General features: G+C 41.5%; 1 protein-coding gene across 3 annotated transcripts; it reads left to right on the forward strand.

Moving 5' to 3' along the window:
* Positions 1–541: 541 nt before the first annotated feature.
* PROCR (protein C receptor) lies at positions 542–24,502 on the forward strand. 3 transcript variants are annotated; one of them, XM_065919771.1, is made up of 5 exons: positions 542–586; positions 793–939; positions 3,321–3,572; positions 3,943–4,221; positions 4,472–5,131. In XM_065919771.1, the coding sequence occupies exons 2-5, from the start codon at positions 861–863 to the stop codon at positions 4,591–4,593; spliced, it is 732 nt and encodes a 243-aa protein (XP_065775843.1). In that variant the 5' UTR covers positions 542–586; positions 793–860; the 3' UTR covers positions 4,594–5,131. The 3 variants fall into 3 exon arrangements, with proteins under 3 accessions (XP_065775843.1, XP_065775845.1, XP_065775844.1); XM_065919773.1 differs by lacking the exons at positions 542–586; positions 4,472–5,131 and adding an exon at positions 23,434–24,502 and having other exon boundaries at positions 688–939; XM_065919772.1 differs by lacking the exon at positions 542–586 and having other exon boundaries at positions 688–939; positions 4,475–5,131.
* The last annotated feature ends 654 nt before the right edge of the window (positions 24,503–25,156 follow it).

Consider the following 25,156-nt stretch of genomic DNA (forward strand, 5'->3'; position numbering starts at 1 on the left):
ACTCCAGTGTTCTTGCCTGGAAAATCCCAGGGCCGGGGGAGCCTGGTGGGCTGCCGTCTATGGGGTCGTGAAGAGTCGGACACGACTGAAGCGACTTAGCAGCAGAAGGAGCAGCAGCAACCCGCTGCTAATAGTCGCTAATAGTTTGCGACTTCATTTTGAAAAATATTACTGCAAGGAACCAGTTCTCTACTGAGAAGTAGATTATTTATAATTCTCCCCTGTTTCAAACAATGCTGTATGAAGCAGATTTATCTTCATTTTGTGGCTATTTCTGAGAACAAGATCCCTGACTGTATAATTACTATTTATTTAAAATTCCGGTAAAATGCAGTCAATATATCGGAAAACTGAATTCTAATCCTGGCTCTGTCATCACCATGATGTATACACTTTGGGTAATTCCTTACATCTCTCTGGGCCTCAGTTTCCCCACCAGAAACATGCTGATCTCAACATCCTAAAATCTGCTCTAAGTGGATGCCCCACCCCCTGACTCAGCGAGGGCAGGACTTCTTTCTGGCCCTTCTCCCCCCTTTCCGCTGACTGTTCCTCGGAAGCGGCCCAGGGAAAAGGGAAAAGGCAGGTCTGGGCAGGAGGGTGTGATGCCGGGCGGGGCGGAGGGAGGGGAAGAGGGAGGCCGGCCCCCTAGTAGGAAATGAGACAGGGTAAGAATAACACTTTATAAGCCTGCCGCCCTCTTTCTCCTCCCAAGCCCTGGCCACCTTCCAGCCACCTCCGTCCAGCCTCCTCCCCTCCCAGACAGTCCTCATTTCTTTTTCCCCTAGGCAGCAGCCAGCCGGAGTCCCCAGTCTGCCAGAGCCAAGAGCCCAGGTGGGGTTGAGAACCTCAGCTACAGAATGTTGACAACACTGCTGCCCCTGCTGCCACTACTGCTCCTGCCCGGATGGGCCCGCTGCAGCCAGGAAGCCTCAGATGGTGAGTCGAGGGCACATGTCCTGTCCTGGGATGGTTCCAGTGACTCTCAGCCTGTCTGGGTACCCGGGCAAGACCAGAGGAAAGTTTATCCCCCAGGTTCTGGGCCTGCTGCCAGCTGGATCCCTCCAGGGGGCAGGCGATCCTGGGGACTGGTTTGTGTCCCAAAGCCAAGGTGAGGAAGTTACAGTTCAGCTCCTGGGAAGGGGGAGATGGGGGGGCTAGGGGGAAACAAGACTGGACAAATGGGAAAGGGGCTGGTAGAAAGGGTGAGAGAGTTAGCCATGGGGAGAGGGGAGAGATGGGTGGGTGAAGTCTGGAGAAGGAGAGGTCTGAGGGTGATGGTGGATGGAGGTGAGTTTAGGGAAGACGGGAAAAGAGATGAGACGGGAGATGGAAGGAATGAGAGACACTGGGAGAAGTGATGGGAGTTTGGGGAGAGACTAGATCTGAGAACTGTGAGGCAGAAGAGGAGACTAGAGACGATGGTGAGGGGAAATTCAGGGGAGAGACAAGCTGTAGTCAGTGGGAAAACTCAATGGGGATCAGGCTGTCGCAGTGGCTCCATTTAAGCAGAGAAGGGGAGTTTCTGCCCTGCATTATATTGCACAAGGACCTCCTCTCTCCTCTCCTGCAGTCCCGGTAGCTTCAGTCTCTCCCACTCCCTGCCCCAGAGAGACAGCAAATAACCAGTATTCAATGAATGCTCACTACACTTAATATGTGTATTGACTTATTTAACCTCAACAAAATCTTTACAAGGTGGGCAATGCTATTATCTCCATTTTACAAAGGAGACTGGTAACCAAGCAGGTAAGAACCTTGTCTGGGGGTGACCCACACAGACATACTTATTCACATCTATAGATACAGAGCACAACTTCTCAGATGCAGACATGGACAGAGACACACCCCCCACACAGATTTACAATCCTGGACTCATTTCCTCCTCAAACATTCTCTGGGCACCAATTCCATGCCAGGCCCTTGGCAGGTGTAGGAGGCAGAGATAACCAGACATGATTCCAGCGCCAAGAGGGATGGAAATCTGTGTGTTTGAAGACAGTTAAGCAGAATCTGGGATCGCTGGAATTGACCCATTGTGTATGAGAGGGTAAAGAGGAGAAGCAATAGGAAAACTTCTCCAAGAAGACGGCAATAGAGCTGGGCCTTAAAGCATAAATAGAAGTTCGCGAAGAAGCACAGCAACCCTGCCATGCTATTCACATGTCAGCAGAAAGGCAGCGTGATGGACTCCAAGTACTGATGTACTATCTAAGCATAGGGAAGAGACCAAAAGAGCTGGGTGGGGGGGCCGGGGGAGGGAACCAGCCTTCGGGAAGCTTTGAATGTCAGGCTAAAGACTTTGGATTCATTCTATAGACATATAGCTTAGGGGAAGACAGTGTAGTTGAGTGGCTAAGAGTGCTGGATTCAGACAGCCTGCATGCTAACCTTAACTCTCCTATGCCACTTGTCTGTTTTTCCATATGATGGGGTTAATAATAGTAGCTACTACATCAACTTAATGGGAGGAAGGCACAAATAAGATAATAGTGCATGTAAAGTATAGTGCCCAGGTCATAATAAGCACTTAATAGCTATTATTGTTGTTGCTGTTGATAGAGGAGTGTGTCCCTGGAAGATTTTAAGCAGAAGGATGTAATCTTATTTCTGGGCCAGGTGGAGGTCAGATAAAAAGGGGTGAGACTAAAAGATGAGTGGAGGGGACCAGGAAATCACTACTCCAGTCCAGATGAGAACGACTAAGGCCTGAAGTAGGGCAGCGGCAGAAGAGGCAGAGAACAGGAGATGAAATTGGGTCTTCATGTGAAAATATATTAGTTCCTCAGTCGTGTCCGATTCTTTGCGACCCCATGGACTGTAGCCCGCCAGGCTCCTCTGTCCATGGGAATTCTCAGGCAAGAATACTGGAGTGAGTTGCCATTTCCTTCTCCAGGGGATCTTCCGGACCCAGGGACTGAACCCAGGTCTCCCTCATTGCAGGTGTCTGAGCCACCAGGATTTAATAACCAACTGGAAATGACGGGGCGGAGCGGGGGGCAGTGGAGGGGAGGAAGGGGTGAGAGCTTGAAAGGAGGTCAGAGTGGCTCTTCCACTCGTCTGGATTATCCTGGGGCAAGTGGCTTCTGCACGTCTCGCCTCAGTTTCCTCATCTGTAAAACAAAGATAATAACCCCCGTCCTGCCCTCCTGACAGGGTTACTGACAGCGTCAAATGGGTGGAAGGGTGGGAGGGCAATTTATGTTTATAAAGGACCAAGGAGGTGGGCGGCTGACCTCTGGGTGGGGGGTTATTATCTCGAGTTACACGCTGACCCTCCCACGCCGGCCGGGACCCAACGCTCTTACTCCCGCCCCCAGGCCCGTTGGACCTCCACATGACCCAGGTCTCCTACTTCCGCAACCCCTCTCAAGTGTGGCACCGGGGCAACGCGACGCTGGGGGGCGTCCTGACGCACGTGCTGGAAGGCCCAGGCCACAACGTCTCGATCGAACAGCTGCAGCCCTTGCAGGACCCCGACAGCTGGGCACTCACGAAGAGTCACCTGAATCGCTACCTGGAAGAGTTCGTGGGCCTGGTGCAGGTGGTGCACCAGGAGCGGGGCGTGACCTGTGAGTGACGCACACGGGGGCGGGGCTGGCGGGGGCGGGCCCTTGAGGTGGGGGCGTGGCCCGTGGGCGGGCCATAACGAGGGGGCGGGCTTATGGAAGAACGGGGCGGGGCCGAGTTCTGGGATGGGTGTGCCCGCCCGGCGTTGCCTTTGCTGATTGCTGGGTGGGTGCTTGAGGCTGGAGAAAAGTCGGTATCCTAGCTGACCTACTGTACTGTCCGTCAGGCCCTTTTCCTGCTGGGCAAGACTTCGGGGTAGTCCCTGTTGGGAGTCCCTGTCCCTGGTCCACCTTGCACCCTGAACTCCCGTTTCCCCCTCACACCTGACACCTTTTCCACACTGTCCCCTGATCCTGAATCCCCTACCTACAGTTCCTCTGATCATTCGCTGCTTCCTGGGCTGCGAGTTGCCTCCTGAGGTCTCGGAAGCCCGTGTCTTCTTCGAAGTGACTGTGAATGCGAGCTCCTTTGTAAGTTTCCAGCCAAAGACAGCCTCATGGGTGGCGGAACCTCATGCACCGTCCAGAGTGGTCACTTACACGGTTGAGCAGCTCAACAAGTACAATCGTACTCGGTACGAACTGCGGGAATTTCTACAGGACACCTGTGTGCAATACATACAGAAACACATGACCGTGAACAACTTGAAAGGTATGATGGGCTCAGAGAGGGACCTATGTGTTGGGTGGGTTCCAGGTAAATGGGTGGAACTGAAAGATGGATATCTTGAGCAACAGGAGGCCCAGGGCTGGCGATTTGGGACTGAGTACACACATATGTGAATTGGTAAACTAGCCCCTCCCCTGCTTCCTTTGGGGAAGAAATCCTTTGGGGTTTGACTCAAACCAGGGACTCACTTGTTTGGGGGTATGTTCTTCAAGCTAACTCTTCCCACGTTCAGCAGGAAGCCAAACAGGCCGTTCCTACACTTCACTGGTCCTGGGCGTCCTGGTGGGCTGTTTCATCGTCACTGGAGTGGCTGTAGGCATCTTCCTGTGCACAGGTGGACGGCGGCGGTGTTGATTATCTCCAGCCCTCGCTGGAAAAAGGCTAGACTGATTCAGCTCACTGCAGAACTGTGCAGACTCTCCATCTGGGACATTATATTCCAGAAGATTTAGAGTGGCAGCTCATTCTTCTCTGAGATCTGCCCACGAAGAGTTTGGGGGAAGGAAGGGGAGGAGCCTAGGTAGACAGGGTACTAGGCTTGCCAAGAACCAAAGAACTCCCATATTTTGCTGAATTGGTCTGGGAAGTGAATGCTTATTTGTATTTGTGGAAAACAGATAATGGAGTTGGGGCAACGGAGGTGGTCTATGACCCATCTTTCAAAGACAGAATCTGAGGCATTCAGAACACTCAACCAAGTAAAACAAGTCATCCACAACCCAAATAACCAATATTCTGTGCTTTCAGGTATGTTAGATTTGGGGAGAGACACTGGTGCAATAGAGGTAGTGGTAACCAGAGAAATGATGGAAGTGTGACATTCAAGTAATGTGGGAGCAAGGAGTTATTAAGTAATCGATAATAATAACTAATAAAATTCCTTTCTTATGTATACAGCATTATTATTTCCTCTACTTTGCAAAACTTTGGGGAAAGTAGCTTATACCCCCTACCCCCGCTTTTTTTTTTTTTTTTTTTTTTTTAAGAAAGAGAGAATTTCTTTTTTAAGAAAATATTTATTTGGCTGTGCCAGGTCTTAGCTACAATATGTGGGATCTTCAGTTGCAGCACGTGGGATCTAGTTCCCTAACCAGGGAAGTCCTTAACCTATACCCTTGCTTCTGCTTCCTCATCTCCCACTCACTATCCAGCCCACTGCAATCTGACTTGTCTATAAACTACTCTTAAATCATCAATGACCTCTACATGTGAAACCTTCATCTTCTGTGATATTTGCAACAATTCACTTTGTGGACTAGGAATTTCTTTTTACCCTAACTTCTGAGATAGCATACTTCTCACTTTTAAAAACTGTTCTGGCCACTCAGTCAGTCCTTTTGCATGTGTCAGCTTCCTCAATTCACCTTTGAAATGTTGACTTCTTTAAAATTCCTTTTTTGGCTCCTTTTGTCCCTCCTTAAACTGTACCATTTCCGGTGACCTATTAACTTCCATGACTTCAAAAAGAAAAAGAAAAAAAACTTCCATGACTTCAAATACTGTCTACATACGGTGGTTTTCGTGGGGAGACATGGTGTCTTTGAGAGCATGTGCTTTGTCGTAAGACAGACTCAAGTTTTGCCTCCTTGAGCCAGGCACTTAACTTCCTCACTTCATAAACAAAAGGTATAATAAAATATACAAAAAGGGTATAATAAAAACAATACCTACCTCATAGAGGCATTATGAGTATTAAATTATATGTGTGTGTGTGTATCTATCTATCTATCTATCTGTCTATATATATATGATAAATGGGCTTTCTGGTGGCTCAGCAATAAAGAAACTGCCTGCAGTGCAGAAGTGGGTTCGATCCCTGGGTCAGGAAGATCCCCTGAAGAAGGAAATGACAACCCACTCCAGTTTTCTTGCTTGGGAAATCCTATAGACAGAGGAGCCTGGCGGGTTACAGTCAATGGGGGTCACAAGAGTCAGACACAACTTAGTAACTAAACCACCACCACACCACCATATAAGACAATATATGTATACTTAATAAATTTGGCACTTGCTGCTGAGCTCCTCATCCACCCCCATTTGCCTTGATTTTTTGAATCATCTCTACCTTAATATTTTGCAGACATTTTAGAGTCAACATGTTCAAAATGAAATTCCTTATCTTCCTCTCCAAACCTGTTCTCTCCCATCTGTTGTTTACTCAGGTTAAACAGCATTACCGTCAAATCATATCGATGTAGAGACCTCAGTGTTAACCTTTGTTTACCCCCTCTTCATCCCCACCTACAAAATACAGTATCTGTGGAATCCTCTCCCTCCTTTCCACTCTATTGCTTTGTTCACGATGTTATAATTCGTCTTTTTCTCTAGTAGGCACAACAGGTGTGACACCCAGTTCTGCCTTCAAGGAAAGATGTACTGTTAGCTATGGAGAGTCTAATCAGCAGATCCCCTCTAAAGGCTTCCGTTCCTTTAGCGTCTGTCTCACTGCAGGACACAGTCCTGCACAAGGTCATGCTCATCCTGGGATGGTTCTCACCCAGTGACTGAGCAAAGCCAGGGTATAAAGTATAAAAGTTCAGCCATTCTGACCCACTGTATTTCTTTTTAAATTTTATTTATTTGCTTATGGCTGTGCTGGGTCTTTGTTGCTGTGCTCGGGTTCTCTCTAGTTGTGGCAGGTGGGGGCTACCCTTCATTGCAGTGTATAGGCTTCTCATTGTGATGGCTTCTCTTGTTGTGGAGCACAGGCTCTAGGCACACAGGCTTCAGTAGTTGCAGCACTCAGGCTCAGTAGTTGCGATTCACAGGCTCCAGAGTGCAGGCTCAGTGGTTGTGACACATGGGCTTACTCGCTCCAGGGCATGCAGAATCTTCTCCGATCAGAGATCAAACCCGTTTCCTGCCTGGCAGGCAGGTTCCAGTGGACCACCAGGGAAGTCACTGAAATACAGTGAAACACCACTGTATTTCTGATGAGCTGTATTCACTCCAGAGCTCCCCACCAGGTTGGCTGGGTCTTTGTCAGACCCACATTATAGTTTGATTTCTTCTCTTTTCAATCCTATTTCCTGACCCTAGTTAACGTCTTGCACCTCAAATCCTGTCTTGGCATCTGCTTCCCAAAGTTCCAATCTGTGACTGACTCTCTCTGTGTCTGTTTCCAAACTGAGAAAATTTCTCAGTCTTCTGACTAGACCATGATGATAGACTCTTCCTCATTTTTGTAATGATCTAGTTAAGGATACCGCAGCTGGAGTCACCGTTTTCATCACCACTGCATGATGCCATCTTAGAGAAATTCTACCCTGTGTCTTACACTACTTGTTCAAGATTCAAAGTCCTGGTGGAAGCATTCAAATGGCCATGCCTGGATCATGTTGCCTTTGCCATAGTTACAAGGGAGTGATGGGAGGGAAACTTTAAGTATCCTTGGTTTCTCTTGTGGGAGGTGGGACCTTATCTCTCATTAAGATCTTCACAGACGACAGGCTTTCAGATGTTGGAAAACCAAAACAAAACCCTAAATGTTCCTATATCTCTTACTGTATTTACTCATTTATTTATCAGTGCATTCACTCATTCAGTAAATGTTTATCAGCAACTTCCACATACAAGGGTTTATGCTATGTACTTTGTAAGATACTAAATGATTAAGACATGATCCTTCTTGAGGAGCTCATTGTTTACTTGGCAAGATGAAACATACACAAATAAAAATAATACAAGACAAGGGACTTCCATGGTGGTCCAGTGGTTAAGAATCTGCCTTGCAATGCAGGGGACTTGGGTTCAAACCCTGGTTGGGGAACTAATATCCCACCTCCCATGGGGCAAGTAGGCCCATGAACTGCAACTAGTGAGCCCACATGCTCTAGAGCCCATGCGCCTCAACTAGAGAAAGCCCAAGCACCACAGCAAAGACCCAGTGCAAAAAAGAAAAAAAAAAGTTGTGATATCCTAATATCTGGAAGAAACATATAAAGATGCTATGGTGTGATTTACATAGTACTTTATAATTTTTAAGTTCTTTAACTTTCATTTATGCTTTAATACTCCATAAGATCTCTTAAGAAAGGCAGTCTCCTCATTTTAAATTGGAAACAGGCTTAGTTAGAAGAGTATAAAAAGTAAACTAAGTAAACATAAGCTAAGTAAGTGGCAGAGTCAGAATTCAAACCCATGACTTCATGTTCTAGAATTTATGCTTTTTCAACACTTTCCAAAATAGAGCACCAGAGGAATGTGTGGAGTGAAGGGATGGGTTTTATGGAGGGTAAGATCTGACTGTGCTTAAAATATAGAGCAGCTTAAATAATGGCTTAGAGTTAGGGAAAAAAACAAAACAGAGTAGGTGTTAGGAAGGATAACCAGCTCAGTAGGACTAGAGAATAGAAGAGTGGAAAATGAGACTCAAGAGTAGGCTGGGGTTTTGTTGTACTGAACCTCTAGTGCCTGGTGACGGAGCGTTCTCTAGGTGGTAAGAAAAAACCTGGAAAATTATCACATGTTGTTGGTTAGAAAACTGCTGAAGTTTTCTTTCCCCTTGCAGCTGCATTGTATTTATTTATTTATTTTGGACACACCCTGCAGCATGTGGTATCTTAGTTCCCTGACCAGAGATAGAACCCCTGTCCCCTTGCGGTGGGAGCATGGAGTCTTAACCACTGGACCACCAGAGAAGTCCTCGGCTGCAGATAGACTGAGACCCATCGACCCTAAGCTTAAGGACCTGGCACGGACACTGTCCAGATCAAGACTACACGAACCCTTCTCCCAAGTTAGGAGGCAAAAGGGAAAGGAGAAGGTGGGAAGAAACCAGTCTGGAAAAGAGTGAAATCTTGGAGTGTGAGCCAGATGTACTAATGCTCTGAGATGTTACATCATCCCTTTCATCAATGCTGGAGCTGCTATAGTTCAGACTTTCACCAACTCTGTTAGAATTAGATCTAACTCTCTTTTAGTCCCCTCAAAAGGTTGCCATCAGAATGCTTTTTATAACATGCCAGTCTTCAGTTCAGAATTCTTTAGTTCTTCTGTTGTGTATAGGATAAAATTTAAATTCCTTAGTTTGGAATTCAGGACTCTCCATGAACCAGCACCAACCTATCTTTTCTCTAGCTTCATCTGCAACCCCTCTGTCTGAGTCTGTTCAGACTGGGTGGCTTAAACAAAAAACATTTATTTCTCACAGTTCTCAAAGCTAGGAAGTTCAAGATTGAGCTGCTGGCATATTCAGTGTCTGCTGAGGGCTTACTTCTTGGTCCACAGGTGCCCATCTTAGTGTTCTCATAAGGTAGAATTGGGGAGGGAGCTCTCTGGAGTCTCTTTTCTAGGGGTACTTATCCCATTCATGAATGTTCTACCCTTATGACCTAATCACCTTCCAAATGCCCCACCTCCACATATCACGCAATAAGGAATAGGTTTCTGAATTTGGGAGGGGGAAACACAAACATTCAGTTTATAGTACCCTCCCCCTCTCTCAACCTACCTTCTATCCCCTTCAAGCCACCCTTGTTTTCCCCACCACTTTTCTGGTCATGCCATTTCATGCCATGTTCTTTTCTCTCCCTGGCAAATTCCTATCCAACAATAATAGTTGCAGGCTTCAGTACTCCATTTATAGTAATGCCAGAAAATCAATAATGACACAGAAGACTTGAACAACCATATAAACCAACTAGACCTAATACACATCTATAGGATTCTCCATCTTACAACAGCAGAATATATATTCTTCTCAAGTATATGTGGACCGTTTTCAAGGACAGATCATGTGATAGACCATGAAACAAATCTCAATAATTTAAAAACAAATCATTAAAAGTATGTTCTTTGGGATTAAGTGGGATTAAATTAGAAATCAACAATAAAAAGAAAATTTGGAAAATTCACAGATTTGTATATAAACAACACATTCCTAAAATTTAAAATGGGTCAAAAAAATTTGTGAGGTAAACTAGAAAATAGTTTGAGGTGAGTGAAACATCTCAAAACTTATGAGATGTAACTAGATTAGTTAGAGATGAGGGAAATGTATAGATTTAAGTGCCTGTATTAAAAAAGAAGGAATAGCTCAAATCAGTCACCTAACCTTCCATCTAAGAAGCTAGAAAAAGAGGAACAACCTAAACCTAAATCAAGTAGAAGAATGGAATTAATAAGATTTAGAGCAGAGAAGTGAAATAGAGACTAAAAAATAAAACAGAAGTTGATCTTTGAAAAAATAAACAAATTTGACAAAACTTTAGCTAGACTTATCAAGAAAAAAGAGAAGATCAAATTACAAATATTATCACAGAAATTAAAATGATTGTAAGGAATAGTACAAACAACTGTATGTCAACAAATTAGATAACATTGATGAAACTGACAAATTCCTAAAAAATACAAACGACTGACCCAGACTAAGAAGAAATCAAAAATGTAAATAGACCTTATAACAAGCAAAGATGTTGAATTAGTCATTTTTAAACTTCCCACCAAAAAATGCCAGCCCAGGCCCAGATTACTTCACTGGTGAATTCTACCACATTTAAAGAAGAACTAACATTAATCCTTGATAAACTCTTTCAAAAAATAGGAGACGGAACACTTTCCAGGTCATCCTGTCTATGAAGCCAGTGTTACTTTGAAATCAAAACCAGGTAGAGAATTACAAGACAACTACAGCTATCTAATTAATATAGACACAAAAATTCTTAACAAAGTACTAACAAATTGAATCCAACAAAATATAAAAAGGATGACATACCATGATCAAGTAAGATTTATCCCAGGGATAAATATATGGCTCAATTTATGAAAATCAGTCTGTGTAATACACCATATCAATAAAGTAAAAGACAAAATCAACCAGTCATCTCAGGAGATGAAGAAAGAGCATTTGATAAAATCCAATACCTTGTATTAAAAAAACACTTAACAAATTAGAAACAGAAGGAAACTTGTTCAACCTTATAAACATTATCTACAGACAAGCCCATAGCTAACATCATACTTAACTTTTTCCCTAAAATCAGAAACAACAAGAATTTCTGCTCTACCTTAAAAAAAGTACTGTATCAATACTTGAGGTTCTACAGTTAAGAGTAAAATCAGACAAGATAAAATGCACCTAGATTGGAAAGGAAGAAATAAAAGTATATCTATTCAGAAATGACATGATTTTATATGTGGAAAATCTTAAAGAATCTACTAAAAACAACCATTAGAGCTAATAAACAAGTTTGGCAACATTGCAGAATACAAGATCAATATATAAAAACAAATTGTAATTCTATGCACTAGCAACAAACCATCCAATAATTAATTTAAGAAGAAAAATCCCTTTATAATAGCCTGAAAAGGAATAAAATACTTGTTTTATTCTTATTTTAGGCTCTTATGTAAAGAGCATAAGATCTTTACAACAAAAAGTAAAAATCTTTATTGAAAAAAGTAAAGAAGTTCTAAATAAATGAAAAACAGCCTGTATTCCTTGATCAGAGACTTAATATATTAAGGCAGCAATAGTCTCCAAACTAATCTACAGATTCAATGCAGTCTCTATTAAAATCTCAGCTGTCTTTTTTTTTTTTCTGTAGAAATTGGTAAAATTCACATGGAAGTGCAAGAGATCCAAAATAGCTCACAAAAGTATATTGAAAAAAAAAGTTGAGGGCTCACACTTCTTGATTTAAAAACTTACTACAAAGCTACAGTGATCAACACAGTGTTTTACTGGCATAACAACAGACATATAGATCAAAGGAAAAGGACTGAGACTCCAGAAATAAACCCTTATATCATGGTCAATTGATTTTCTACAATTTGCTAAAGTAATTCAATGGAGAAAGAATAATTTTTTCAACAAATGGTGCTGGGACGGCTGGATATCCACATGCTAAAGAATGAAGTCAGAATTCCAACCTTACACTAAGACACAAATTAACTCAAAATGGATCAAAGCGCTAAATATAAGCCATGAAACTCTTAGAAGAAAACATAAGTGTAAATATTGGCCTAAGATTGGGCGGTGATTTCTTAGATATAATACAAAACATACAAGCAACAAAGGAAGAAAATAGATAAATTGCACTTCATCAAAATAAAATACTTTGGTGTTTCACAACACAGTATCAATAAAATGAAAACATATCCCACAGAATAGAAGAACATATTTGTAAATTGTATATCTAATAAGGATCTAATATTGAGAATATATAAAGAGCTCTTACAACACAACAATAAAAAGATAATCCAACATAAAAATAGGCAAAAAATTTGAATAGGCATTTCTTAAAGAATATATGCCAGTGGTCAAAAGCACATGAAAAGATGTTCAACATTATTAGTCATTAAGAAATGCAAATTGAGGCTATACTGAGATCCCATTTCACACCATCAAGAATGGCTAAAATTTAATGACAGACAATAAATCAGTATTGGTGAGGATGTAGAGAAAGTGGAACCCTCAGACATTGCTGTTGGAAATATAAAATGGTACACATACTTTGGAAAACATTTGACAGTTCCCAAAGAGTTAAACGTACTTTTCAATTGACTCAGCAATTCCAGTCCTGGTATGTACTCAAGAGAATTGAAAATATGTCTACACGAATGCTTCTGTGTAAATGTTCATAGCAGTATTGTTCACAACAGCCAAAGGGTGGGAACAATCCAAATATCTATCAGTTGATGAATGGATCAACAAAATCTGGTGTGTTTCTACAACAGAATATTGTATAGCCATAAGCATGAATGAAGTACTGATACGTGCTACAACATGGATAAGCCTTGAAAACATTATGATAAATGAAAGAAGAAGCCAGTTACAAAGAAACACATCTTGCATGATTCCATTTACCTGAAATGTCCAGAATAGGAAATCCATAGATATAGAAAATATATTGGTGGTGCTTAGTGTTGGGAGGAGGAGCTGTTGAGAGAAAGTGACTGCTAAAGGATACAGGGTTACTTTCTGGGGTAATGAAAATATTCTAAACTTAGACTGTGATGATAGTTGCATAAGATAGAGAAAACACTGAATTGCATTCTTTAAATGGATGAATTTTATGGTATGTGAGTTATATCTCAATGCAGGTGTACCTTGTTTTATTGTGTTTTGCTTTATTGCACCTCACAGATGTTGCAGGGTTGTAGGTCTGTGTTCCTTTTTTTTTTTCTTTTGGTATTCTTTTTTTTTTTTAATTGGAGTATAATTGCTGTAGAGCAACATGAATCGACCATAAGGATACATATATCCCTTCCCTCTTGAGCATCTCTCCCATCCCCCACCCCACCCCTCTAGGTCATCACAGAGCACCAGACTGGGAGTTGTTTTATACAGCAACTTCCCACTAGATATTTTACATATTACAGTTTTTTACAAACTGAAGGTTTGTGGCAACCCTGCCTTGAGTACGTCTACCAGAGGCATTTTTCCAACAGCATTTGCTTACCTCCTCTCTTTGTGTCACATTTTTGTTAATTCTCACAATATTTAACTTTTTCATCATTATTATCTCTGTTGTGGTGATCTGTGATCACTGATCTTTGATGTTACTGTTGTAAACTGTTTGGGGGCTCCATGAACTCTGCTTACGTAAGATGGCAAACTTATTAAACGTGTGTGTGTTCTGACTGCTCCGCCAACTCCAGGTTCCTCTGTCTCACTCCCTTTCCTTGGGCCTTTCTATTCCCTGAGACACAACAGTATTGAAATTAGGCCAATAATAATCCTACAATGGCTTCTAAGTGTTACATGAAAGGAAAAGTTGTACATCACATTAAATCAAAAGTTAGACATTATTAAAGTTAGTGAGAAAGGCATATTGAAAGCCAAAATAGGCTGAAAGCTAGACCTCTTGTACCAAAAAGTTAACTAAGTTGTGATTACAAAGGAAAAGTTCTTAAAGGAAATTAAAAATGCTACTTCAGTAGCTCATGAATGATAAGAAAGTGAAACAGCCTTATTGTTGATATGGAGAAAGGTTGGTCTGGAGAGAGGATCAAAGCAGCCACAACATTCCCTTATGTCAAAGTTTCATCTAGAATAAGGCCCTAACTCACTTCCCTGGTGGTTCAGCTGGTAAAGAATCTGCCTGCAATAGGGAGACCTGGGTTTGACCCCTGGGTTGGAAAGATCCCCTGGAGAAGGGAAAGACTACCCACTCAAGTATTCTGGCCTGGAGAATTCCATGGGGTCAATGGGGTCGCAAAGAGTCGGACACACTTGAGCAAATTTCACTTTCACTTTCACTCTTCAATTCTATGAAGCCTAAGAGAGGTGAGGAAGCTACAGAAGAAAAGTTTGAAGCTAGCAAATGTTAGTTCATGAGGCTGAGGATAGAAGCCATCCCTGCAACATAAAAGTGCAAGGTAAAGCAAAAACACTGATGTAGTTGTTGTTCAGTAGCTCTTTGTGACTCCATGGACCACAACATGCCAGGCTTCCCTGTCCTTCACCATCTACCGGAGCTCTGTCATCCCCTTCTCCTTCTGCCTTCAATCTTTCCCAGCACCAGGGTCTTTTCTGAGTCAGCTCTCCACTTCAGGTGACCAAAGTAGTAGAGCTTCAGCTTCAGCATCAGTCCTTCCAATGAATATTCAGGGCTGATGTAGAAGTTACAGCAAATTACCCAGAAGATCTAGTGAAGATAAGTAATGAAGGCAGTCACACTAAACAAGTGGGTTTCCCTGGTGGCACTAGAGGTAAAGAATCTGCCTGTCAATGCAGAAGACACAAGAGACACTAGTTCGATCCCTGGGTCAGGAAGATCCCCTGGAGTAGGAAATGGCAACCCACTCCAGTATTCCTGCCTGGTGAATTCCGTAGACATAGACAAAGCAGCACACACTAAACAACAGATTTTCCATGTAAATGAAACACCCTTTTATTGGAAGATGCCATCTAGGATTTTCATAGCTAGAGAAGAGAAGTCAATAGCTGGCTTTAAAGATTCAAAAGGCAGGCTAACTCTTTTGTTAGGGGTTAATGCACCTGGTAACTTTAAGTTGAAGCCAATGGTCATTTACTATCCCGAAAATCCTAGGGCCCTTAAGACTATGCTAAATCTACTTTGCCTGTGCTCTATAAATGGAACAATAAAGCTTGGATGACAGCACATCTGTTTACAACAGAGCTTACTGAATATTTTAAGCTCACTGTTGAGACCCACTTCTCTGGAATAAAGGTTAAAAAAAGATTCTTTTTAGAATATTACTGCTCATTATTGCAACTGGTCACCCAAGAGCTCCGATGAAGATAGACAATGAGGTTAATGTTATTTTCATGCCTGCTGACATAACATCCATTCTGTAGTCCATGGATCAAGGAGTCATTTCAACTTCACTTTCTTTATTTAAGAAATACTTTCCGTAAGCCTATAGCTGCCATAGTAGTGATTTCTCTGATGGATCTGGGCTAAGTCAATTAATAACCTTCTAGAAAGGAGTCACCAATCTAGATGCCATTAAAGACATTTAAGACAAGGCTGGACTTTTCTGGCAGTCCAGTGGTTAAGAATCTGCACTTCCAGTACAGGGGGTGGGGGTCAATCCCTGGTTTGGAAACTAAGATTCCACATGCCATGTGGCACATTTGAAAAAAATACATGTATATTAAGGGGTCAAATAGCAACATTAACAGAAATTTGGAAGAAGTTGATTCCAACCCTCCTGGGTGACTTTGAAAAGTTCAAGACTTCAGCAGAGAAAGCAACTGCAGATGGTGTGGAAATAGCAAGAGAACTAGAAGTAGAAATGCAGCCTGAATATGGGACTGAGTTTCTGCAGTAAAGATAGCATGGTACTGGCACAAAAACAGAAGTATAGGCCTCTTTCTATCTGTAAGTGTTTTGGAGAAATGTCTGTTTAGGTCTTCAGCCCATTTTTTAAAAATATATTTATTTATTTATTTGACTGTTCCAGGTCTTAGTTGTGGGATCTTTAGTTGTGGCATGTGGGATGTAGTTTCCTGATCATGGATTGAACCTGAGCCCCCTGCATTGGGAGCTCGAAGTCTTAGCCACTGGACCACCAGGGAAGTCCCTTCAGCCTGTTTTTTGACTTAGTTGCTTGTTATTTTTGGCATTGAGCTGCATGAGCTATTTGTATATTTTGGAGATTAATCCCTTGTCGGTTGCTATGTTTGCAAATACATTCTCCTATTCTGAGAGTTGTCTTTTCATCTTGTTTATGGTTTATTTTGCTATACAAAAGCTTTGAAGTTTAATTAGATCCCATTTATTTAGTTTTGTTTTTGCTTTCATTGCTCTAGGAGGTGGGTCAAAAAAGATCTTGCTGCAATTTATGTCAGAGTGTTCTGCCGATGTTTTCCTCTGGAAGTTTTTATAGTGTCCAGTCTTACATTTAAGTCTTTAACCCATTTTGAGTTTTTCTTATGATGTTAGGGAGTATTCTAATTTCATTCTTTACATATAGTTGTCCCGTCTTCCCAGAACTGCTTGTTGAAGGGACTGTCTTTTCTCCATTATATATTCTTGTCTGCTTTGTCATAGATTAAGTGATCATAGGTGTGTGGATTTATCTCTGAGCTTTCTGTCCCATTCCATTGAACTATATTTTTGTTTTTGTGCCAGTATCATACCGTCTTGATTACTGTAGCTTTTTAGTATTGTCTGAAGTAAGGGAGCCTGATTCCTCCAGATCGGTTTTTCTTTCTCAAGATTGCTTTGGCTATTCAGGGTCTTTTGTGTTTCCGTACAAATTTTAAGTTTTTTTGTTCTAATTTTCTGAAAAATATCATTGGCAATTTGAAAGGGATGGCATTGAATTTCCAGGTTGCTTTGGGTAGTATAGCCATTTTTACAATATTGATTCTTCCAATCGACCAACATAGTAAACATCTCTTAATCTGCATCATCTTTGGCTTCTTTCATCAGTATCTTACAGTTTAATTTCTTTTTCTGGTTTTTTATTGCTAGTGTATCAAAATGAAATTAGTAGAAGGAAATAAATCATAAAAATCAGAGCAGAAATAAATGAAACAGAAACAAAGTAGCAAAGATCAGTGAAACTAAAACCTGGTTCTATGAGAAGATAAACAAAATAGACAAACTTTTAGCCAGATTCATCAAGAAAAAAAGAGAGAGGACTCAAATCAATAAAATCAGAAATGAAATTACAACTGACACCACAGAAATACAAAGGGTCATAAGAGGCTACTGCAAGCAACTACATGTCAATAAAATGGATAAGCTGGAAGAAACTGACAAATTCTTAGAAAGGTATAAGCTTCTAGGACTGAATCACAAAGAAATGGAAAATATGGACAGACCAATCACAAGTAATGAAATTGAGACTGTGATTAAAAATCTTTCAACAAACAAAAGTCCAGGACCAAATGGCTTCATAGGCAAATTCTATCAAACATTTAGAGAAGAACTAACACCCATACTTCTCAAAATCTTCCAAAAAACTACAGAAGAAAACTCCCAAGCTGATTTTACAAGGTCACCATCACCAGATAATGGTGATATCACCATTATCCAAAACCAGATAATGATACCAAAACCAGATAATGATATCACAAAAAAAGAGAAAATTATACACCAGTATCATTGATGAACATAGAAGCAAAAATCCTCAACAGTATAATAGCAACCAGAATCTAACAATACATTAAAAAGATCACACACCATGATCAAGTGGGATTTATCCCAAGGATACAAGGACTCTTCAGTATATGCAAATCAATCAATATGATACACCATGTTAACAAATTGAAGAATAAAAACCATACAGTCATCTCAATAGATGCAGAAAAAGCTTTTGACAAAATTCAACACCATTTATGATAAAAAGTCTCCAGAAAGTGGGCATAGGGGGATCCTACCTCAACATAATAAAGGCCATATATTGAAAATACACAGAAAATATAATTTTCAATGGTGAAAAACTGAAAGTATTTCCTCTAAGATCAGAAACAAGACAAGAATGTCCACTCTTGCCACAGTTATTCAACACAGTTTTGGAATTCCTGGTCACAGCAATCAGAGACAATAAAGAAATAAAAGGAATCCAAACTGGAAAAGAAATAAAGCAATCACTATTTGCAAGTGGCATGATACTACACATAGAAAATCCTAAAGATGCCACCAGAAAGGGCAGTGCTAATCAGTGAATTTGGTAAAGTTCCAAGATACAAAATTAATGCACTGAAATCTCTTGCATTCCTACACCATATACTCTCATCAGGTCATATACTCTTGACCTGATGGAAAAACTGAAGCTGGGACAGACTAAGCAGCCTATCCGAGGTTCCACAGTTATCTGGTATGAAAACTGACGCTAGAACTTAGGACTTCTGACTTTTGATCCTGAGTTAATGCTCCTTTGCCATGCTGTGAGAGGTGGCAGGAATCATAAGTTGTAGAGGTAATGGGATTACTTGCAGGCTTTTTATGAAATTTCTTGTTCACATCCTGAAGAAGGAGCGGTAAAGCATCAGAAAAACAGTGGGATGAGTAACTCTGACCTTCTAGGGAGATGATATGATTCTCATTTCTAGAAAGTTCTACACAGTAAAGAGTTAATAGAAGGTTTGTTGCCTATGCTTATACATGTGAATATTTGTTCATAGCTATGTGACCTTAGCTAAGTCACACTCTGCGAAAAGGGAACTTAAATTTCTGAGTTACTTTCCAGCTCTGATAACCAGAATTTTAAGTTCCTAAGTCCAGACAGCTGGCATTTGGGAACTGTAAGAGTTCTAGAAGTCCCATTCTTCTTCCTGGAACAACCACAGAATGTTTGGCTTAGGCCTACCCATCAGTAGCCAGCCTATTGAAGGCCCAATTTGAGTTTAAGTAAATAAGTAAACAAATCTGGAATAAACTTAAACAAGTAACACCCTCATAAATTCTCAAAGCCTCCTCTGGGTAGCTTGGCTTACAGTCTTCTCCCTCATTTTAATTTAGGTCAATATGTATGGTTTTATGGATAAATGGAACAGAATAGAGAACCCAGAAATAAAGCTACTCACCTATGGTCAACAAAGGAGGCAAGTCTATCCAATAGGGAAAAGACAAATTCTTCAGTAAGTGGTGTTGGAAAAGCTGGACTGCCACATGTAAATAATTGAGGTTAGAATACTTCCTCATGCCATACACAAAAATAAACTCGAAATGGTTTAAAGACTTAAATATAAGAAAAGACACCATTAAACTTCTGTAAGAGGACATAGGCAAAACATTCTCTGCCATAAATTGTAGCAATGTTTTCTTAGGTCAGTCTCCCAAGGCAATAGAAATAAAAGTAAAAATAAACAAATGGGGCCTAATCAAGCCAGCAGGCAGGTCTGGTTCAGCCTCCTCTATGATCAGTGCTCCTTTCCCTTGAGTCTTGGTACACGCAAGATTTTATTTGAGCCCTCCAAGACTGGAGTCTCTTTCCCCCAGTCCTGTGGAAGTCCTGTAATCAAATCCTGCTGGCCTTCAAAGTCAGATTCCCTGGGGATTCCCAGTCCCTTTGCTGGATCCCCAGGATGGAAAGGTTGACATGGGGCTCAGAACCTTCTCAACAGTGGAAGAATGTCTTTGATGTTATTGTTCTCCTGTTTGTGGGTAGCTCACCTGGAGTGTATGGGATTTTATTCTATTATGATTGTTCTCCCCCTACCACCCCATTGCGGCTTCTTCTTTGTCTTTGGACATGGGGTATCTTTTTTTGGTGGGTTCCAGTGTCCTCCTATCAATGATTGTTCAGCAGCTAGTTGCAATTTTGGTGCTCTCCCAGGAGGAGATGAGAACACGTCCTTCTATGCCACCATCTTGAACCAAGTGGAGATATGCAAACTTCCAGAAAAATAATTCAGAATAATGCTAGTAAAGATGATCCAGGATCTTGGGAAAATAATGAAGAAGATGCAAGAAATATTTACCAAAGACCTAAAAGAACTAAAGAACAAACAGAGATGAACAATGCACTAGAAGGAATCAATAGCAGGATAGCTGAGGCATAAGAACAGATTTGGGCTTCCCTTGTGGCTCAGCTGGTAAAGAATCCGCCTGCAATGTGGAAGACCTGGGTTTGATCTCTGGGTTGGGAAGATCCCCTGGAGAAGGGAACAGCTACCCACTCCAGTATTCTGGCCTGGAGAATTCCATGGACCTGTACAGACCATGGGGTTACAAAGAGTTGGACATGACTGAGCAACTTTCACTTTCACTTTCACTTCCAAGAACAGATAAGTAACCTGGAAGATAGAATGGTGGAAATCAGTGCCACAGAACAAAACAAAGAAAAAAGAATGAAAAAAGAAAATGAAGAAAGCCTAAGAGGCCTCTGAGACAGCAGTCCAATACATGATTGTTTGATAAATGAATAATGAGTGGATTTTGGATGGATATGATAGCATAAAGGCAAACAGGGTGAAGTAGCACCATATGTTTGGAAAATAATAAATGGTCTGATCTGGCTGCTCTAAATATAGTCTGTGTAAATGTCTTGGGACATAAAATGGATCATTTGAGTACCAGATTAAGAGCTCCATGCTGGGGACATTCCGTGGTGGCCCATTGGTTTAAAATCTGTGCTTTCACTGCAGGGGACTTGGGTTCGATCCCTTGTCAAACCTAGGCAGCAAAGCCAATTTAAAAAAGAAAGAAGGAAAAAAAAAAAAAAAGAAAGAAGGAAAGAATGCCATGCTAAGAAGTTATATTTAATTCTACAGGCAGTAGTTAATTAGTTCCTCCTCAAGGGAATTCAAACACGCTTGTTCATCCTTGTAGCCTTAGTAACTAGAACAGTGCCAGGAATTTAGAAGAAAGACAACAAATGGCTAGATGAATGAATAAATTGACATTTTTTGAGAAATGAAGTTATGTCATCCAGTCTTCTCCTTAGTTAATAGTAATAATAATCCCTTTTGTATACAGTTTTATCATTACAGAAACATTTTTATTCCATTATCTCTTTAAAATTTTTGTTGATCTGCCAACCAAGTTTATTAGGAAAGAAGGGCAGGTATTATCCTCATTTCCTGTTGGATGTTATTATTCTCATTTCCTGGCAGATGTTATTATTCTCACTTGCAGTGTGCAGAATCCAAAACTCTACTTCCTCTGATATCCCCTCATACAGCTGAAGGACTGGCGTATGTGGACCTACATGTGACAGCCCTCTTCTGAGCAGCCTCAGCCTCACTCCACACTCACCAGACTCAAGATTTTTGTATATTCCCTCCTCAAATAGATTCAATTCTACAGTGCAAGGATATTTTACTGATTACTTAATGGAGAGCCTGGTAAAAATGATCATCATGCCATCAGCAGACACTTAATCAAATTCTCCTGTAGATATTTCTGTCCTTTCCCCCAAGATTCCACTCCCGAGCCATCAACTCATCTCCCTTCCTTCTCTTTCCTCTCAGAAGCCCTTTCCAACAAAATAAACCAGCAACAATTCTGTGTGTGTATGTATTCCCAGGTGGTGCTAGTGGTAAAGAACCCGCCTGCCAGTGCAAGAGACATAAGAGACGTGGGTTCTATTCCTGGGTTGGGAAGATCCCCTGGAGGAGGGCATGGCAACCCACTCCATTATTCTTGCCTGGAGAATCCCATGGACAGAGGAGCCTGGTGGGCTACAGTCCATGGGTTTGCAAAGAGTCAGGCACAACTGAACAACTTAGCAAGGTTTCCTTTCTACGAAACAGAAATCATGTCACTTTTTTCCTTTCATTTTTTTTAATTTCCTGAGGTATACCCATTGGTCTCTCTCTCTCTCTTTCTTTCTTTCTCCAATCAGGAATTGAACCAGGGCTCTTAGCAGTGAGACCTTGCAGTCCTAACCACTGGACTTCCAGGAATTCCCTCCCTTGATATCTCATTCCATCCAGTAACAGGTGAAGAGGGAAGGATATTTGATCTGTGGAGCTCCAGAGAACAGATTTGAGAACTTCCCTGGTAGCTCAGATGGTAAAGAATCTGCTTGCAATGAAGGAGACTGAGGTTCGATCCCTGGATCGGGATGCTCCCCTGGAAAAGGAAATGACAATTCACTCCAGTATTCTTGCCTGGAGAGTTCCATGGACAGAGGAGCCTGGCAGTCTCTAGTCCATAGCATCGCCAAGAGTTGAACATGACTGAGCAACTAACGCAGAGAACAGATTAATGAATAAGAGGAAGTCACAGAGAAATAAATGTTACTTCAGTATAACTTTCTAGCAGAGCACTCCAATGACAGAACTGGCAGCCTCACAAAGTAGGGAGCGCTCTGTCACTAAAAGTATTCAAATGGGTCAGGTCTAAATTCTGATCTCCAAAACCACAGGTGATAGCCCTGCATAGCTTCAAAGACAGTGATCCTATTCCCCCAAATCTTCTCTAAGTTAAACATCTCTGGTTCCCTCAAGGGTTTCTTACGTGACGTAGCTTTTTAGTATACTGGTATTATTTTTCTGAACTTACCACAACTTGTCAATTTATATGAATTTATTCCAAAAAGACATTGTGTGCCTACTATGTTTTAGACTCTATTTGAGGAGCTGGGACTGTAACAGAGAACAAAACCAAGTCCCTGTCCTGTAGAACTTACTGTCGACTGCTAGGTAGAAAAGTAAAAGAACATAGATGCAGAGAACAAATATATGGATGCTAAGTGGGGAAAGGGGGCTGGTAGGAGGACTTGGGAGATTGGGGTTGACATATATACACTACTGATATTGTATACAAAATAGATAACTAATGAGAACATATTGTGTAGCTCAGGGAACTGTACTTAACTCACTGTGTTGACCTAAACGAGAGGAAGTCCAAAAGGGATGGGATTTACATACGCGTATGGCTAATTCACTTTGCTGTGCAGTAGAAAGTAACACAACATTATAAAGCAACTTTACTCCAAGAAAAATTAATTTATAAAAGAAACAGGAAAGGCGGTGAGGGATGTAATAAAGGGATAAGGAACACCAGGGGTGATGAGTTGCTGTTTTGTATAGCACAGTCAGGACAGACCTCTCAAATCTGACTGTTGAGCTGAGATCTGAAGGAAGGAAGAGACAGAATGAACCATCACAAGGCTGTGGGAGCAACAATCTAATCTGAGTAGACAGAGCAACTGCCGAAGTCCTGAGGGCTAAGTTTCATTTATTTGAGCAATAAGGAAGTGTGTTTATCTGGGGAGCGGGGGGTATTGCCAAGGAGAAAACAAGAAGCAGGATCACGAAGGGCTTTGGAGGCCAATTATAACTACTTTGATTTTTTTTTTTTTTTTTTTATGCTGAGTGAGATGGGAAGCCATTGGAGGCTTTTGAGAAGAGGAGTGATGTGATCTGACTTCATTTGAAGAGCGTCACTGTGAATACCATGGGGAAGATAGAGCTCAGGGCGCAGAGACACACTCAGCGAGCCCCACGGACACATACACCCTTGTTACAAAGCTGCGCTAATAACATGGGTGAAAAATTATGGTGCCGTGGACCAGGGTGTGAAGAGAAGAGGTGAAAGTACTTGGATGTTGGACATACTATGAAGATAGAGGTGACAGAATTTACTGACAGATTGGATACGACATGAGAGAAATAGAGAAATAAAAAAGTGACTCTAAGAAATGCAAACTAAAGCCACAATATGGGGCTTCCCTGGTGGTCCAGTGGTTAAGAATTCACCTGCCAATGCAGGGGATACCAGTTCAGTCCCCGGTCCCGGAAGATCTCACAGGCAGCGGGGAAACTAACCCAAGGGCCCGTGTTCCGCAACAAGAGATGCCCCTGCAAAGGAGAAGCCTGCTGCACCGCAGCCAGAGAAAGCCCATGTGCAGCAACAAAGACCCACCGCAGCCAGAGAAAGCCCACGTGCAGCAATAAAGACCCAGCGCAGCCAAAAATAATTAATTAACTTAATTATTTCTTTATAAACAATATCACAGAGGAAAAAACAGTTTGGGGAACTGTGGGACAATATTTAAGAAAGTTGAATTCACAGACAAAGAAAATGCCAGATCTAGATGTTTTCACTGGCAAATTCTACCAAACACTTGAGGAAGGGTTTAGTAGACAAAGTGGTAGAGTTCTACACAAACCGCCCCAGAAAATAGAAAAGGGGGGACACTGTGCAACTTAACCATGAGGCCAGCATTATCCTGACACCAAAGTGAAAAAAACAAACAGAAAAAGACATTACAGGGAGACTACAGACCAACATTCCACGTGAACATAGACCACAAGCTCTCAGCAGACTATTAGCAAATCATATCCAGAAACATATAAAAAGGATAATAATTCACTAAGAATCGGGGTTTACTCAAGGTAAATCAATGCTGATATACCATCCAAAAATAAATTAATGTAATTCACCATGGTGGCTTAGTTCCTAAGTTGTGTCCAACTCTTGCGACCCCATGGACTGTAGCCAGGCTCCTCTGTCCATGGGATTCTCCAGGCAAGAATACTGGAGTGGGTTGTCATTTCCTTCTCCAGAGGATCTTCCTGACCCAGGGATCGAACCCAGGTCTCCTGCATTGCAGGCGGATTCTTTACCCACTATGGGACCGTCACTACCCACTAGTGACGGACTAAAAAGAAAAAAACACATATTAATCTCAACTGATGGAAAATGCATTAACAGAATTCAGCATCTGGGAGGGGGGATCGGGATGGGGAACACATGTAAATCCATGGCTGATTCATGTCAACGTATGGCAAAAACACTACAATATTGTAAAGTAATTAGCCTCCAACTAATAAAAATAAAAGGGAAAAAAAGAAGAAAAAAAAAGAATTCAGCATCTATTTATGATAAATTCTCATAACAAACTAGGAATAGAAGGAAACTTCCCTAACCTAAAAGAAGGACATTCACCAAAAGGGCATCATCCTTAAAGACTGAATGACTTCTCCCTAAGACTGAGAACACAAAAGGATATTCACTCTTGCCTATTCAATATTATCCAGAAAATTCTAACTAATGCAACAAGGCAAGGTAGAAAAAGACATATGGATTGGAAAGGAAGA

This window comes from Muntiacus reevesi, chromosome 2 (assembly GCF_963930625.1).
Source record: "Muntiacus reevesi chromosome 2, mMunRee1.1, whole genome shotgun sequence".
Classification (NCBI taxonomy): Eukaryota; Metazoa; Chordata; class Mammalia; order Artiodactyla; family Cervidae; genus Muntiacus; species Muntiacus reevesi.

Coding starts and splice junctions, on each gene's coding strand:
- PROCR (XM_065919771.1), top strand. CDS start 861: ATGTTGACAACACTGCTGCCCCTGCTGCCACTACTGCTCCTGCCCGGA. Junction 940..3,320: donor CAGCCAGGAAGCCTCAGATG/GTGAGTCGAGGG, acceptor TCCCGCCCCCAG/GCCCGTTGGACCTCCACATG. Junction 3,573..3,942: donor CCAGGAGCGGGGCGTGACCT/GTGAGTGACGCA, acceptor CCCTACCTACAG/TTCCTCTGATCATTCGCTGC.